The 16,098-nt window shown below is 43.8% G+C and overlaps 2 protein-coding genes across 6 annotated transcripts; one reads left to right on the forward strand and one right to left on the reverse strand.

Moving 5' to 3' along the window:
• Window positions 1-2,298: 2,298 nt before the first annotated feature.
• On the reverse strand, window positions 2,299-12,382 carry sanbr (SANT and BTB domain regulator of CSR). Of its 2 annotated transcripts, none has more exons than XM_064316882.1 (21): window positions 12,072-12,382; window positions 10,794-10,945; window positions 9,912-10,080; window positions 9,283-9,355; window positions 8,752-8,990; window positions 8,484-8,542; window positions 8,049-8,209; window positions 7,664-7,750; window positions 7,475-7,585; window positions 7,141-7,264; window positions 6,384-6,536; window positions 6,083-6,231; window positions 5,765-5,864; window positions 5,325-5,357; window positions 4,941-5,040; window positions 4,531-4,619; window positions 4,268-4,296; window positions 3,771-3,844; window positions 3,515-3,603; window positions 3,162-3,271; window positions 2,299-3,046 (listed from the first exon to the last, which is right to left on the reverse strand). In XM_064316882.1, the coding sequence occupies exons 2-21, from the start codon at window positions 10,941-10,943 to the stop codon at window positions 3,010-3,012; spliced, it is 2,136 nt and encodes a 711-aa protein (XP_064172952.1). In that variant the 5' UTR covers window positions 10,944-10,945; window positions 12,072-12,382; the 3' UTR covers window positions 2,299-3,009. The 2 variants fall into 2 exon arrangements, with proteins under 2 accessions (XP_064172952.1, XP_064172950.1); XM_064316880.1 differs by having other exon boundaries at window positions 3,162-3,256; window positions 9,262-9,355; window positions 12,072-12,381.
• Window positions 12,383-12,452: 70 nt separating this feature from the next.
• LOC135244531 (uncharacterized) lies at window positions 12,453-15,641 on the forward strand. Of its 4 annotated transcripts, none has more exons than XM_064316884.1 (6): window positions 12,486-13,565; window positions 13,694-13,849; window positions 13,982-14,097; window positions 14,229-14,334; window positions 14,606-14,731; window positions 14,830-15,641. In XM_064316884.1, the coding sequence occupies exons 1-6, from the start codon at window positions 13,326-13,328 to the stop codon at window positions 14,872-14,874; spliced, it is 789 nt and encodes a 262-aa protein (XP_064172954.1). In that variant the 5' UTR covers window positions 12,486-13,325; the 3' UTR covers window positions 14,875-15,641. The 4 variants fall into 4 exon arrangements, 3 of the variants coding, with proteins under 3 accessions (XP_064172956.1, XP_064172954.1, XP_064172955.1); XM_064316885.1 differs by having other exon boundaries at window positions 14,229-14,253; XM_064316886.1 differs by lacking the exon at window positions 13,694-13,849 and having other exon boundaries at window positions 12,453-13,565.
• The last annotated feature ends 457 nt before the right edge of the window (window positions 15,642-16,098 follow it).

Below are 16,098 nucleotides of genomic sequence, written 5' to 3' on the forward strand. Positions count from 1 at the left end.
TGTAGAACAGTCTGAAATGCTGGTAAAGAACATTCTGGAACAACATTTTCTCCTAACGTAATCAAGATAATTAAGATTTATACAATGCATATTATGTATAAACCCTTAATGAATACTCAGTTTTATAGTGGTAAGTTTAAAGTAAAAGTAAAATGTCTTAATGTTAATAGTTCAGTTTATTAAATGTATTTTATGTGTGTCATATTCGCTCTGAACAAATTGTCATTTAAAAGGCATAAAATGAAGATATATTTGTATGTGTTCCACTGACACAATTCCATCAATCAGATATGGAGGACAAGCTTACCCCACCGCAATTAATCAAATGAAGATGCATCTGCTACATCTAATTGAATCGTTGCCAAAAGTATAACTTGATGCCATCCATCTTGGGCTGGATACGGACCAACCTCCTCAGCAGGGGAAAGTGCCTCTGGCATTGCTTATGTATCGTCTCGCTTTCCTGGATGCACGTTTCCTGGAGTCTCGTTCATTCAGACTTCTCCGGATAGCATCTGTGGAAACGGTGTAGCCTCCTAAGCAGTTTTGTGGATTCTTTCAGTGTTGTTGTGAGTATGCTTGTCCGAGCCTCCGCCCTCTATAAAGACGCTCCAGTTGAGTCTGTGGATCTCGCACTTTTTCTGGCCATAACTTTGAGGAACTTGCCCACCCCCCAGGATTAGACAGTATCCACCTCGGTTCCACCCTCCTTGTTTTGTCCATGATGGACCTTAGAATACACTCACACGTGTGTGTTGTTAATGTTGTCGTACCGAGCTGACGTTATCCAACTGTGTTTAATATTGAATTTACTATTGCAACTCCATGAGACTCCTGATACAATTATAGCCATTAATTTGTATCATGTTGTTTAAGTCCTTGCAAAAATGATTTGGGTTATACCACAAAGCGGTTAATTTTATGCCACATTTTCTTGTCACAGTTTAGATGCAGAGTTAGGAAATGTTTCCTGAGCACGCAGGCATGATCAATGCTGCCACCTACTGTATAACATGAGAACTTGAATTCCAGTGAGTTCTCACGATTCAAGACATCCAAGCAAGGTGCCAGGAAAGAACACTAGCAGGTCTTTGAGCCTTTCTTGAATGAGGAGCTACAAGACTTCCTTCTCTATGTGCACGGGGGCTGTTGTACTCCTCAGTTACTTTTCCTACATCATACATCTCATTTCCCCATGGATACACTTAGAACTATTCCGTGAATTTGCCTCAAAGGGTTTTAAAAGAGGCTGCAAAGAAATGAGGTCACTCAGCTCGTCTAAAGCCAGTCACGTTTCGTTATTCAGTTCATCATCAACAAACCTGGACTGCTCCACAGTAACAGGCTCTCAGTGAGACTGCAATGAACTGGATGCTTTAATAGAATGTAGAAGTGATGCAATGTTAGGAGTGAGTTTAAACAAAAATGTAATTAAAGAAACACCTTCCTTGGATTTGATAATCTAGGATGCATTCCTAGCTAGTATTATGCCCACCCAAAAGGCCTACATGATAGAATCCTGCATCGGTCTCCACAGCCACATGCAGTGATGCTAATAGCGCTAACCGCTCTGACCCCCCCACCCCCAACAGAGCAGACCTCATTACCAGCGTTGATGGACAAGACTTAAACTGTCGGAGCAAGCCAATTTTCTTTCTGCAGAATACATCTTCCCAGACTGCCCCAGCCTATCAATCTGCTGTCATTGAAAGATATGAATTTATTATCTATGGTATGGTGACCAGCATATACTACTGTGTGCCACCTTCTAAAAGCTTAAAATAGTTGACATGTCCGGTGTTTTTTTAGTTTAATGTGTCACTCACTGCTAAAAATAAGCCTTGCTTGCCTGTTTAATAGGCCACTTCCACCCTTCAAGCCATTACATGTTTATTTAGATTACAAAAATATAACAAAATGTTCACTGGAACTGACAGCGTCTGAAGGACGATAGTTCCGCTCATACGATTGGTTGCTCACCATTGCAAACCAAGCAGGCCAGCTAAGAACTGGACGCAGCGTATTGGCCGGTCCCCCAATTCAACAATCTTCATACACAGTCTTAAAGAAGTTTGCTCTAAAATTTGGACCTGACTTTGGCCCTGTCATGAACGAAAATGTATGCATAGTATCAGAATAGCCTGTCAACTTCAATCTATCTGAAAAGAAATCAGTCTTAATGTTCAACTCATATGCAAATTAAAGCACTGTTAGAGGGTATCTGGCAAAACAACTTGATTTCATGTTCCCTATAAAATAAAATGAATATACTACAAACAAGACCCAATATACACAAGCTTGCTGTTCACATACTTGGAGTTTTATTCATCATACTGTTAGTGCAATTTGAGTGCATTACGTTGCGTACGTTAAATACTGTTGCTGTAGCCGTAAAGAAGTATTATTCATATAATAATAACTTCAGGTCAATACGTAATCTGTCGTTGGCATTTAAATAGTCTAAGGGTAAAACTGTTAGTCCTGCTAGGAACTTACTGGAGCATGTAGAATGCTATAGGAAACAAAATCCCTAAGTGTTAATAAAGAATAAATATGAATAAGAGAATAAATAAGATTAAAATTAGAAGCAGGGATCCCAAAGTTTTGCACTTTTAAGTTAACTTCAGATTGGCCCAGGCGGAATATATTGTAGCTCTGCAGAAGTTAGTAGCTGGGCTATATGAGTATCTTCATAGGGAGCTCACGTATAACGCAGGTTTGCTCAGCTGTACGGTAACTGAGCTGGCAGCTGACGGAGGTAAGGTGGAGGTGATTTCATGTCACCTGAGTCGTGCCGGGTGGGGCTAAAGCTGATGCAGGGCCCTGAGCTGGGGGGTGTGGGATGGAGGGGGGGGGGGGGGTGGAGAAGAGCAGGCAAGGGGAGGGGCTTCTGGTCAGAAAGGGCTTCAGGCGCCGATCTGGGAATGGCTTCACAGTGCAATCAACGTGCTCGTTTTCCCCACCCGTTTTTCTCCTTCTTTTCTCCCTTCCTCTTCTCCTCCGCAGCCTCTAGGTTGGCCGAGCCTGTGTGAGGCGTGCCTTGGCTCTGGAGACAGAGAGAGGGATCGTACTCAATGGCACTTCAACTCTTATTTAATTCACCAGGCTAGCGATCAGGATACGAGGATTTGAATAAGCGGTAAAGCGCAGGCAGGGTCTACCTGCTGGTCTTCTCTGAGCTGTTGTTCTGTCGGCTGGAGTTCTGATAGGAGGCCCTGAACTGCGTCTCCAGTCTCGCGTAGATTCCTCCCGCGTGCTGCAATAAAAACCCCTTCACTGAATAAATCGTTGCGCAGACACTCATGAAAACTGAAAACCCAACAGCTGGTACGTTAACAAAAAGCTTGGGGAAATGTCGAAAACACGGGCAGGAGCCAAAACCGAACGCAGTAGTGCAGTCAGTCATATTTCACTGAGAAACGCAGTCTGAACGCGTGGCGGGTTTCTCGGTGGAATCAGACGCACTGTGTTTCCAGGCGACCGCCCGTGAGCTCTGGCTTCACCTCAGACCTACTTCTGTCGTGTCCTTCCACCGGCTCTGGTCCACATCCCCAAATCTCATTTTTGTGAGGTGGCCGATTATTTCAACCATCCGTCGCTGATCTGGGGAAAGACAGACAGACAGAAAGACACACACACACACACACACACACACACACACCACACACACACAAATAAACATGATTCAGAGTTGGAGACGGTAACAAGTTAATGAGCTCATACTGTGCGTAAGTATATCCACGTGACTGGGACGTGTGATGTGATCGTACCTTCTTCTCTTTGGGCGTCCTGGTTGTAGCGCATGGAGCGTGAGCTGTCCCATTTACTCTTTTGAAGGCTCACTCTTTGGGGATAAAACACTCATTAGTAATCTAAAAAAGGAACCTGATTGTCACAATGTATATAAAACACTTAACCTGCAGCACCAAATCTTGTTGCGAATCCCCAATGGAAGAAACGCATTCATAAATAAAGAAGGTTTTACTTTTCCTAGTGGTGCACTAAGGCATGCTCTCTATTTGTAATTAAATCATAGATTCATCACAGAGTGCATCTCTATACTGTTTGAAACTGAGTTTGACGGAAGCGGGAATGAGTCATGTGCTGATTGGCTCGTTGCTGATTCTGCTCACGCTCTCATGATGGAACAACAGAGCGGATGAAGCACAGCCGGACGGCCAAGAGGGCACTTAAACAGATGAAGCAGTAAGTTTGGAGAATGCAGACGTGGGCGGGGCCGAAGTGGCAGACGGGCAGATGAACTCACGTGAACGCAGAGGCGTCTCGGGTGGGTGCCTGTAAGCACACAAGCGCAGACAAGCTCACTGTAACATTAACATGCAAGTAGTCCTCTTCACAGCCTGCTTGAATGGGGATTTCTCTTCTAATCGTTCCTAAGCGGATGCTATGCTAATCTGCACGGCTCCTCCTCTCTCACTGTGACACCACTACAGCCCATCCACATGACGTAAGGGTCATCTAATCCACAAATTATAAGCCCTCAGACACAGGGAACACACGATCGGTCACCTTCTCCGTTGTCTTCTCTTTCCTCTGAAAATTTGGGGATGACACCTGCCTCTTCAGGGGTCTTTTCGATTTTTTGGCTTTCTTCGCACCTGTAATGATTGTACAGGAGGACACCCTTACAAAAGGCTCACTGCAATATTCAGATATATGACAGGAATTACAATGACATTATATTAAAATTTAAAAATCAGGTAAAGATCAGCAAAGTTAAAAAGAAAGACAGTTCCTCCAATATTTTTTCATTTAGTTTGGAATTGGACAAACCGTATCTCAAGTGAATGTGGTTGGCTGTGCTGTGCCTTGTGAATGTGTTTAATTAAAACTGCCATATTTAAGAAGTAAACCTGAAACAGCATAGAGGCACAATAAATCGTTGCACTTCAGAACAAACTGGACCCTTGACCCTTGACCTTGCTTCTTGGCGACTTCCTCCTCATCTCCGACCTCATCTTCAGTCACCTCTGAGCCCGTGGTGTACTCCTCATCCTCAGATAACAGGGCCTGCTGTCTCTTCAGGAAGACACAGATAACCTGTCAGGCCCTCTGCTGGACTCATAACCAGAAAGATCATACAAATCCACACAGCTACAACTTCATAGACCTCAAAGAAAGAGAAACTGCTGCTCAGAATGTAAAATGATGTACTGGCACAAGCCAAATCTGACCTGTGCAGCTCAGCTAAAAACCCTGCCCAGTACAGGTAAGCATTTCTATACGTGGAGATAATTAACTGTGAAAGCCAGTGAACATGCATGTGCATAATTTAGTTTGTTATATTATAACATGAATCATACCAGCTGAAGACCCCAATTTCTCAACAGTGAGAACTGCAAAAAAACAAGAGAGAAACAAGTAAATTATGAAGACATCTCACAATTTTCATTATGTAACAGGGCTTTTCCTGGCATGAAAAGGTCTTGGGTGCTCTCTCCATCATTGGACTAGCACTCACGGTTGCATGTAGGGTCACCCCACATTGTTTGCATTGAATTTCCTGTTTTCCCTTTTTTTCCGCTTTGGTGCTCACTAATTTTGCTTTTTGAAAAACTTCTCCATGCAGGAAAAATCCTGTATACTCAGATAACAACTACTCAGCTTATCCATGATATTGTCCATATCCATGTCATCAGTTTAGCAGTGTATATGCCACACAATATGTAATACATGCGTGTGTAATTTACACGTGAGGGGTGCGTGTCCTTTTACCACACACAGTAACGCGACGTGAACTCACGGGAGTGACCTCGCATGGTTTCTGTGACCCCAGGACTCCCGGATCCAGCAGAATGTCACAGTCTTGGGGGCGCCCGTTTCCCACAGACGCCTCTGAGTTCCTGTCCCCCCCCCCAAACAACACGCAGGGGTCACCATGGTGACACACATTGACCGAGCCTTGGACCGGTGGAAGAGTACTGCCCGTCATAACCGATCATGAAGAAGGCACGCTGGCCCGCAGTGGCAGACTGTAGCAGTGACGTGTGAGCTAAGTGCGGCTGAGTCGTTGAGGCTCTGTGGGGGAGCCGGGTGTGGTGACGGCAGGCTGCTCTCTTACCCCTCTGGCAGGGGTCCGACGGGCACACACACAGCGTCTCTGTGCAGCAGCAGGTCGTTCAGCAGCCTGGTCTGAGCCGAGCTCAGTTGGGGGTCCTCACACCCTCCACTGTCTGCTGGGCTCACCAAGTGGTCCTTTACCTTACAGCCCTTCAGACACAAGCACACACACACACACATTACAACTCATTACATTCTCAAGATTTGCTACCTTCACAGCTAAAGTGATGGAGCTGTAAGCGTGTGTTGAGGTGCTGTGTCCATACGTGAGATAAGTGAGAGTCTCGTGCGCGCCCCCTCACCTTGGGCACGCAGGCGGGGTCGAAACGCAGCACCCTCTGGCTGCAGCAGGGGTACAGTCCCGTCCCATGACAGCCCAGCTCTGTCTCCATGCCAGAATAAAGCACCTCTTCAGGGTGGTATCTGCACTGTGCCAGCTCTGAGCATACAAACACCTACCAAGAACAAAAGCTATATTTCTTAACTTCGCTTTAAAATCCCAATTTCACTCACATCTTTATTCAATAATATATAATACATACGAGATACATCACCTTTGTACTATATACAAGAACATTACCTTCAAAACTCATAGGTTCATTTATACACGCATTTATCGCTTCTCATAAACACAGCAGAGGTGGGCTAAGCCGCAGCTGTTTCTTGTTTTCATGCCGATTTCTGGCCTTAAAGGCATACTATATGTGTTTACAACCAAAGAAGTCTCCTCCTCCATCTTCAACCCCGCCCCCGTACCCGACCAAGCCGCTGAGTAAATTTCTCAATTAGCTAAGCAATCAAAATCAATCAAATAAATTTAATCAGTTATTCAGACCAGACATTAGGCTACACTGCCACATACTTATTTATCCCACAGAAATGGGAGACAAATGAGCTTCACTTCAAATTGATTCTCATTTCTGATCATGGCACCACCACGCTTCAGGACATCCAGCTAAGGGTGTACTGACAGGTTAGAGGTTAGGTACAGGTCTGCACAAGTAGAACTCATCGACTAAATCAAACTTCCGCTAGTTTCCCGCGCATCACTCTGCCCACCTGTCCACAGCAAGAGCACGTGAGGGAGTTTATGGTTCCCCAGATCCTCCAGTAGACCAGGGTCCAGGATTTGAGCTCTTCATAGAGGCTGTTCAGGTAGTCATGGACATCCCAGTTCTTATGCCTTCATAGCGAATAAAGAAAAGAAAAAAAGGGCAAAACATTGAATAAACTAATTAAATTCAATTTTATTCAACGCATTTTCTGTGCACGTATTTGTCAGAGTAACCACCTAGGCCTCAGTAATATTTGTAACACTCCATAATAATTCAATATCTCAGGAATTAATAGAGTTCTTCCCTATGGTGGGGTTTTCGCACACTGGAGACAGTACCTGGTGTGAGTGTATATGATGTTTCCATGAAGGTCGATGTTAATTTTCCCTGGGATGCAGGAGATTTTCCTTTCCGTCTCTTTGGTCAAAACTTTATTGCACAGACCACACCTGCGAAGGCAAGCGCGTGCAGTCAGTTGGACACATGAAATGGGCGCTCATTAATTTCAAACCCGCGATCTCACTCACCTGTATAGGGTCGCGGCATTCCCGGGCGAATCGCGATTCTTGTAATCCGGGTCAAAAAGCCTCTCTATTTTCTTCTGAAATAATTTGCTAGGAGGAAATAACACCACAACGATTCACTTGGAAAATAGGAATAAACTAGATGACACTTTAGAGCAAAGTCTTTCCCATTGAGACAACTGAGTCTCGCGTACATCAGTGGAAACGGAAAGCCTAATTACCAGAGATGAACAACTTTGATCACATCCATACAGTACCATCTGTGTGCAAAGGCTGCCACTAGTGAAGAGTGCAGCGATTAACCCGGCAGTCTAACCACATGATTAATCAATGGAAACTATACGTGGCAAAACAGAAACTGGACTAGATGAATGTACTTGCTTGCTACCTTTTGAACTTGTCCTTTTTGTCCTTGATATCGTCTGCCTCGTTGTGAGTGAAGAGGTCAGCGATGCGAGTTGCCAGGTTGTTGTTGATGCAGTTCATGTTGCACGGTGTCACCACAATGGCACTCATGTTCTTGTGACAGAACTGTATACACTCTTCCACCTGAGGAAACCCAAACACACACAGAACAGACTGTGAATCAGGACTAGTGTGTGTGCTCTTCACTCGCCATTTCATAAAGATCAGAGCCTCGACTCAAAAAAACACAACATGACTAGCCATTCTAGCAGCTGTGGCCTACGTTAGGACAACGTCCTGCCTCTTGTGAGTAAACAGGAGAACTTTACACTGAAACGTTCACGATAAAACCCCCATGCATGCGTCATGCCAGAGTACAGACAACACGCTCGCCCCCAGCTCACAGCACAACACTTACTAATGAATCCATCTTCAAGAACTCGGAGGAGATCAGGATTGAGACCACATTGCTGGGTTCTGAAACCAACAAACACACACCACGTAACACCGTAACACGCTGCCAGGAACAACTGCCGACGCACAACCACTCACCACAGAATAGGACGAGAAGAGAGAACGACGCGCCACCGAAGAACACCCGCGAGTGACGGTCTGAGCGCGTACGGCTCAACGTCAGGGACGGTCACGTGATAAATTTAAGCGCAGAGAGGCCGGGAGGCCCTTACCGAGCTTGGGTCTGTCGCTCCCCTCCTCGGTTTCCGCATTTCTCTTGACGTAGTTCATGAGCCAGTCGAAGATCTGGACGTCGCAGTGAACCGAGATGTCCACTTCCTCCCAACGCTGGGCGTCCACAGACAGGTAGGCCGCAAAGTACTTCATCTCAGTCACAAGCAGGTCCCGTGGACACAGGAAGTCCCTTCTTTGGTCCTTTGGCTCGTCGCAGACATGGATCACCATGTTGGGACTATCAAAAGGGGAAAGAATGAGTCAGACTTAGTTATTGGGAGGATAAAAAATTGGACACGGTAATAACCTGTAATGCTAAGTCAGAAAACAACTGTAAAATACCGAATGAAAAAAGGTGACAAATCGATTTTAGTACAAATAAGCGCAGTTTCAATGGTATTAACCGCTGATAAAAGAGGTGGAAGTAAACTCTTACGGTAGTGACCCAGTACATTCACTGAATGAGAGTTTTCTACATTACGGTTGAATGGTTTCGGGTGCGTTTGTACCCTTTCGTGCTGTCGACGCACCCTCCTTCTCTGGCGACGACAGCGCTCTCGTTCTCCGCTGCCTCACCTCCACCAGAGTGCGTGACGTTCACACCTGAGACCAATCAGAAAAAGACATTACAAGGACACATCCGAAATAACACTCAAAGGCACTGTTTATCAAGTATCTGAAATCATAATCTGCCAACATCTTCTGTGGTGCAACACGTGTCAAATGTCTAAAATGGCAGATGGAAGAGTGTAGCTGTCAACTTTAAATATTAACAGTGACAAAAAGAGGCCCTTGAGTCACCGTGTTATAATGATCACTGGCCTCAAATTAAAGAAAAGCTGCCAGAAAATCTACAGCCCAAGTGCTGCACACAAGTGAGCCATTTTCCATGGAGTTGTGAGGACAGATGCAGGAGACCCTGAAGTCACCAGTTACCATTGTCACAAACTACAGAGGAGGGCCTGTACGGCCAGCATGCCTGCATATCGAGGGGATTCCTAAGTTTAATGGCACAGCGGCCCGTGGTGGTGATGCCAATGCTAGCAGCGGCCCGTGGTGGTGATGCCAATGCTAGCAGCGGCCCGTGGTGGTGATGCCAATGCTAGCAGCGGCCCGTGGTGGTGATGCCAATGCTAGCAGCGGTCCGCAGAAGCCTCACCCATTACTGAGATGTTGCTGGGACAGGGCCCCGAATCCCCTGCGTCCCCGGAGAACCCTGCGTGGCTCGACTCTGAGGGCGAGCTGCCCCCGGTGGTCAGGGAGTTGCACTGCTCGTCCATGGTGGGGAAGCTCCCATTGCTCTTCAGCTCCTCGAACCTCCGGGCACACTGGGTAAAACATTTTTTTAAATGGTGACAACTGTATGGCATGTACTCTCAATGGTATCTCTTACTCTGCTCTGAAACAATGTGAACTCAAACCAGTGGGAAACGCATTTACTTAAAGATTCTTAAAGAGAACTTGAACCTAAGTCTACAAATTAAAGTAACAGTTACAGTAATTTCCCTTTTAACAATTATCAATTCATCCAACTTGCTTTCTTTTATTACTACTAAGAACAATGTGTCAACAGGGTGCATCCATGTGCTTAATACCACTGATGTAGTGCAAAGTGCTTCTGGCTGCTCTGTTCTTGTGCATGTAGCAACCCTAGTTATATCCAAATGGTATGATTAACATTACATTACAGGATGCTCTTATCGAGAGTAACTTACACAATTTTTACATAGCATTTATTGCATTCATTTATATATTGCATCCATTTACAGCTGGATAAATACTAAAGCAATGCAGGTTAAGTACCTTGCTCAAGGGTACAATGGCAGTGTCCTACCCGGGAATCAAACCTTCAGGTTACAAGGCCAGTTTCCTTCCCATTATACTACACTGCTGCCTAAAATTATGGCCTTCTGAATCAGTTTGGACACAATTCTCTGTGATATGAATAAAAGTAAAAGTATATTTTAGACTATATTTAATGATTTTGTGTCAAGAGAAACTCGGCACTCATGCAATCTGGTATAGAAAGGCAGCGTTTTACCTCTTTAGGAGTAAAGCCAGGAACAAGCCTTGAGATGTTCTCCCAGTCAATCGGTTGTGCAACTCCCCAGAGCGAACTCAAAACCATGTCCAGGACAAGGATGTTGTTATCGTACGGAAAATTGTTGTTGATGGAGCAGAAACGGCTCATTTCTACAAAGAGAGACATAACTTTAATATTCTAATATTTACAGCCGGAGCAAGAAATGCTTTGGAAACGGTGCAATTATGATCAGAAAAAAGTGACCAGTTCAGTGAGAGATGTAAGGGGATATTTCTTTAATCACCTGTCAACGCTTTTTCTCACGAAATGTACCGTCCCCATTAATCTCACTCTGCTTCATAAGGATTTCAATTATGGTAAATAAACGAATTAGATTATGCATATTCAGAGTGCAATCGTTTCAGAGTATGGGAACTACACAGTTGTACTGTGCAATATTAACAATTTTGCCACAGGAATTTTTTTTTAATTTTTTTATTTTCATTTCCGTGGAATAGGCTATCATATGTACTTTTTTCAACACTGTACACTTACAAGTAGCCAAAGGGAATATTATAGGTAAAAAAAAATGTTTCACTGGCAATTCATTCCAGTATTTTTCTGCTCTGGTTCACAGTTGAACGGGCTTTGACCTGGCTCTGAAACAACCATCACCCGGCCAATGCCGATCTTTCTACAACCATACCATTTTAAAAGTGTCCGCCCAGAATTTACCTTTCTGTCAGATGGTCATTTATTATATCATAGCTCAGTAAAACAAGTGAGCATGATCCCCTGTAGCAGCAATGCTTTGGTAACGTTACATGCCCAAACAACAAAATGTAACCTAACTATTGTGCCCGTTTACATTAGATAAACTAAGTTACAGTAATGAATACATTATAACAATCCTGAATGAATAATTATACACATCAGTCGCGATATTTGTAAACCATAACATTCATAGGTTTGCGGTCATCTAATCTGCTGGTGTACTGCTAGCCAGCCAGCTTTGTCGCTCATTCGCTGTGCTGTCCCAGTTCCAGTGCGTGTCCCAGGAAACAAAGTAACGTAGCTGGTATTAGCCACAACAGTTAGCCTAGCTATCTAAATAATCCCTGTTAATTCCTCAAGTGCCTCTTCAGCAATCGTTAATCAGCCAGGCGAACGACCCCAGAAAAAGAAAAACATGCACACAATAAAATTACAGAGATTGAATATTGATTGATCAGAGGAATCTAAATATTTTTGGATAACCTAAGGTTAACCATGCGCAGTACATATCCTTTACTTAACTATGCCTGGATATTTATCTTCGTGCTGATGCTCCTCTTCTTTATGATGCTTTATAACACTATAGCTAACTACAAAATATACAGCTTTTTAAGTAATTCCCTTAGTTAGCTAGCTACTTAAATAGCCAACTAGCTAGCTGACTGTTCATAACTGAACTCTATACAACAAAACTGCATTTAGCTAGATGATGCAAAGCTAGCGATTTCTCTAGTTTGGTGAATTTGAGATTCGCATCTCAAGTACTCCACTTTCATTCCAGCATTCTGCAGCATCCAGGCTATCCACCTACACCCCACTATTCAATCAATTTGACATGACAATGAGACGATATGATGGACTGATAAACAGCCCAATCATCATAGGACATCGTGATGGGACAACCTCTAGTCACCGCAAGAAAACGTCCAGTCACCGAATCAGAGAGTCGGGGGAGGGCAGCCGGTGCTGTCGACCTGTTCCCTTCCGGTGCCGCAGTGCAGGTGCAGCAAGGCGTCGCCGTTGCTAGGCAACAGTAGCTCCAATGTGTTCGGTCGTTAACGTGATGAAAGCGATTGTTTTGTTTGAATATATCCGATAGCTAGCCAGTAAGCTACAATGTCGTAGTTTTATTATGTCGCATGCTAGCGGTTTCTGGTTTTCTTTCAGATAAATAGCTAATGTAATCGATTTGGAGTTCACACCAAAATAAGTTGCTGGAAGTTGCCTTAGATGTAGTTACTAGTTTGACCCAGGATACTAGCTAGCTAGCTAATAAAGAACTGATAGCTAACTAGCTACTTTCTAGCTAACGTATATATTTTGCCTAAGTAAGGGTCAAGGCCACCAGTATGCTCTGTCAGCGGTAGAGGCTGTATCATTTGAAACATTATTTTACATGAAATCTTGCTGGCAAATGTTAAACTAGCTATTGTCTGAGTTTTAAGGTTGATACAGAAAGTTTAATGAGTCAGGCAGATGAGTGTATTTTCGAGTAATAACCAGAAGCTTTCTAGGTAGTTTGCAAACCTGAAATCATGAGGAAATATTAGCTAATAATTAGCTTCAGAGTATCTGCTGTTTAAGTTAAATGTCATGACCTGCTACAGTTAACGCAAATGGGCTTATTAGCAAGTAATTTTATTTTTCTATTGAAAATAGGCAAAATTGGTATTTAAGATAGAAAGCTAATTGCAAGCAGACAACACGAAGGATAGTGAAAACGCGCTTTATTTTTCCTGGAAACATTAACACTTCTGAAGGGCAAGATTAGTAGATATGCTGTCTGATAGATATAACAATAAGAATTATAACGTTACGTGGGATGGGTCCATCGGATTATTGGACCACGGTGATTTAACAGTGGTGGGAAAAGCTGGACAGTGTAAAATGACTAGTACAGGAGTCCCAAGGCACCAGGCTAGGCATGCTGTGTGTGACCGGAAGGTGGAGTCCAGGCCTAGCTTGGCCACTAAAGTACCTAAGAGCAAGAAATACGTCTATGATAAATCCAACCAGGTAAAAGTTGTAGTCTGCCCTGAGAGTTATTGTGGGGAGGGCCGTGGTTACTGTATTAATAGTTTGTTTAACAAAAGTTTGAAACAAGGTGCAAGGTCTGTATCTGTGCACTACCCAATGTTCTCCAGGTGCAGAATGCAGAGTATTGGAGAGAAATGGAAATTCAGAGGAAAGTTCACAGTCAGCCTAAAGCCGTACAGGAGGACACAGAGATGCCAGCCCTGCAAATGCACTATGAGTTGTGTGCCAATTATGAATGCACAATCAGAGAGCTGAAACTGCAGGTGCTGTAAGATTTATGAGTGACACTGATTTCACCACAACATCTATCCAGGTTGACTGGTTGATTGGGACTGTTGGAATTCTGTGCAACACTCACATTATGCATTGAAAGTACCCTTGAACTTTTTCCACAGCACAACCAGACCCTCGCTAACTTGAAGACAGAGATGGAGTCGGAGAGGATACTCCTTGAGGAAAAAATTGGCAAGCTGAAGCAAAATATGGCTGATGGCATTCAGGAGAAATCTAGGTATCCATTATTTTTTTTCATTAGATCAGTGACACTGCAAAGTGGAATGTAATATTAGCCATCAAGTCATTTAATTAAACATGAAATTGACTGGGGAACTGTGCCTCTTGGCTCCTCTTCCTCACTGTCAGGAACCGTCAGAAGCAACTTCAAGAGGTACAGAAGGAGAATGCTACACTGAGAGGAGAAATCGCTGCTCTAGAGAGTCAGCTTAAGAGACAAAAAGCTCCAGAAGTGGTATTTTTCAGTAGGCCTCCAGATCAAAATGAAACTTTGATTTCAGATAAAGAAACACAAAATTAAAACTGACAGATGAACTGTGTTTGACTATGTGTAATAGGAAGTGGGGGAGTCTCAAAAAAGTGTATTTGTAGATTCAGATGACGACTTGACAGGTTGAACCAATTATGTCAGGTGAATTTTTGGAAGGAAAATCAGCGCGTGCCTGGCTCTTAAGGAACTTCAGCTGACACTTGGCTGTGCGCCGTGTCTTTTCCTCTTTACTCAGTGTACCAACTGTCAGTCCCTGGAGATGGCGGTGGAGGAGAAGGCCTTGCAGCTCATAGAGAGAGAGAAAACCGTGGAGGAGCTCCAGCGCTTCTGCAGGAAGTTTTGCAAACAGCTGACACAGCAGGTAAAGAGAGGATCCCCGGCGTAATCTCCATTCATCACGACGAAGCCCTGACATTCACACGCCGCTCGTCCCCCCCCCCCCCCCCCCCTTTGCCACAGGACCGGCTGCTGGCACTGATGAGCGAGCTGCACATTCCGAAATGAGGAAAAACCCGGCGGATGTGGGATCGGGAACGCTATGAAGACGGTGCCTTTCGGAAAAAAAAACTCCACCTATCAATGCGCTCTTCTCCCCTTTCTTCACGTAGCCCAGATATACTAAATCCTGTCTCCTGTGCGGTCGCCGTCGGGAACGCTGTCTGCTCGGCACGCGTCAAAACCCGATTTCATCTGTCGTCTCGTGGAGGATTTCTTGAGGGGCAGAACCAATCACTGCCTGCAAACTGAGTGTGCTTCTGCCTGCAGTGGTTTCACTTTTCAAATTAGTGTAGGCCAACTAGTCTCCATATCATAATTTGCATTCATATTTCGCTATGGCTGTATTTCAAGAAAACGGATACACAGAGAAAGATGGCTGCCTCTGTAATCAAATGTACAATTACAGTAAAGCAAGCAATACTGTATATTTCTTCGCTTCTGTCTGGCCATATGTATGATCATTTAAGCTATAATGTATATGTGCTGATACATTAACTCTTGAGTTTTTGAAGCTATAAGCCATTAAAATCTAGGCCTAGTGAGACTTATTCAGTGGTAAATCACATTCCGGATAAAACAAAACATGCTAATATAAATATTGCTCTTTGCCCTGTATCTTATACCCATATGATGTTGTAAGGTGAAACAAAATTTCAGATTTGAGTACATTCAACTTGCATGGTCAACCAAGGCAACCCATGTCTTACCTATAAAAAAGATTCTATTCATTGATATATTTGTGAATAATAAAAGTTAATGTCCAATTCAAATATGATTTTTTGTTTATTTCCACAAATTAAAATGGATAGTACGGAAGAGAAGAGATTATCGTTTTTAGAAGTGTTGTTGGTTTATTCTTTGACTGTATGAGGTAAGAATTAGATCTGACTGTTCATCAGACTCCAACCACAGAGATACTGTAGGGGCCATTTTGAATCATTATTTTACATGGATATGGCGGGAGATACTGTACCATTTGAAAACAAATGAATGCGCTCTTTTTTTTATCTGAATTTGTTTTTACACAGACATGGCCAACGGTTAGCAGGGCCGCCATGACTTTGCTGCAAAGCACTGATAAATTGTTTGGATGTTCAGGTTATTACTAGTCACAGATGCTAACGTCATCAGAGGTCAGAGATGTAGGGTGGGCTAGTGATGGCGCTAAAATCAGATCCTTGGCTGCAGAGTACTGTTGAACATATACAGAGGCAAACTCTCCTCAGAGCC

This window comes from Anguilla rostrata, chromosome 18 (genome assembly GCF_018555375.3).
Source record: "Anguilla rostrata isolate EN2019 chromosome 18, ASM1855537v3, whole genome shotgun sequence".
NCBI lineage: Eukaryota > Metazoa > Chordata > Actinopteri > Anguilliformes > Anguillidae > Anguilla > Anguilla rostrata.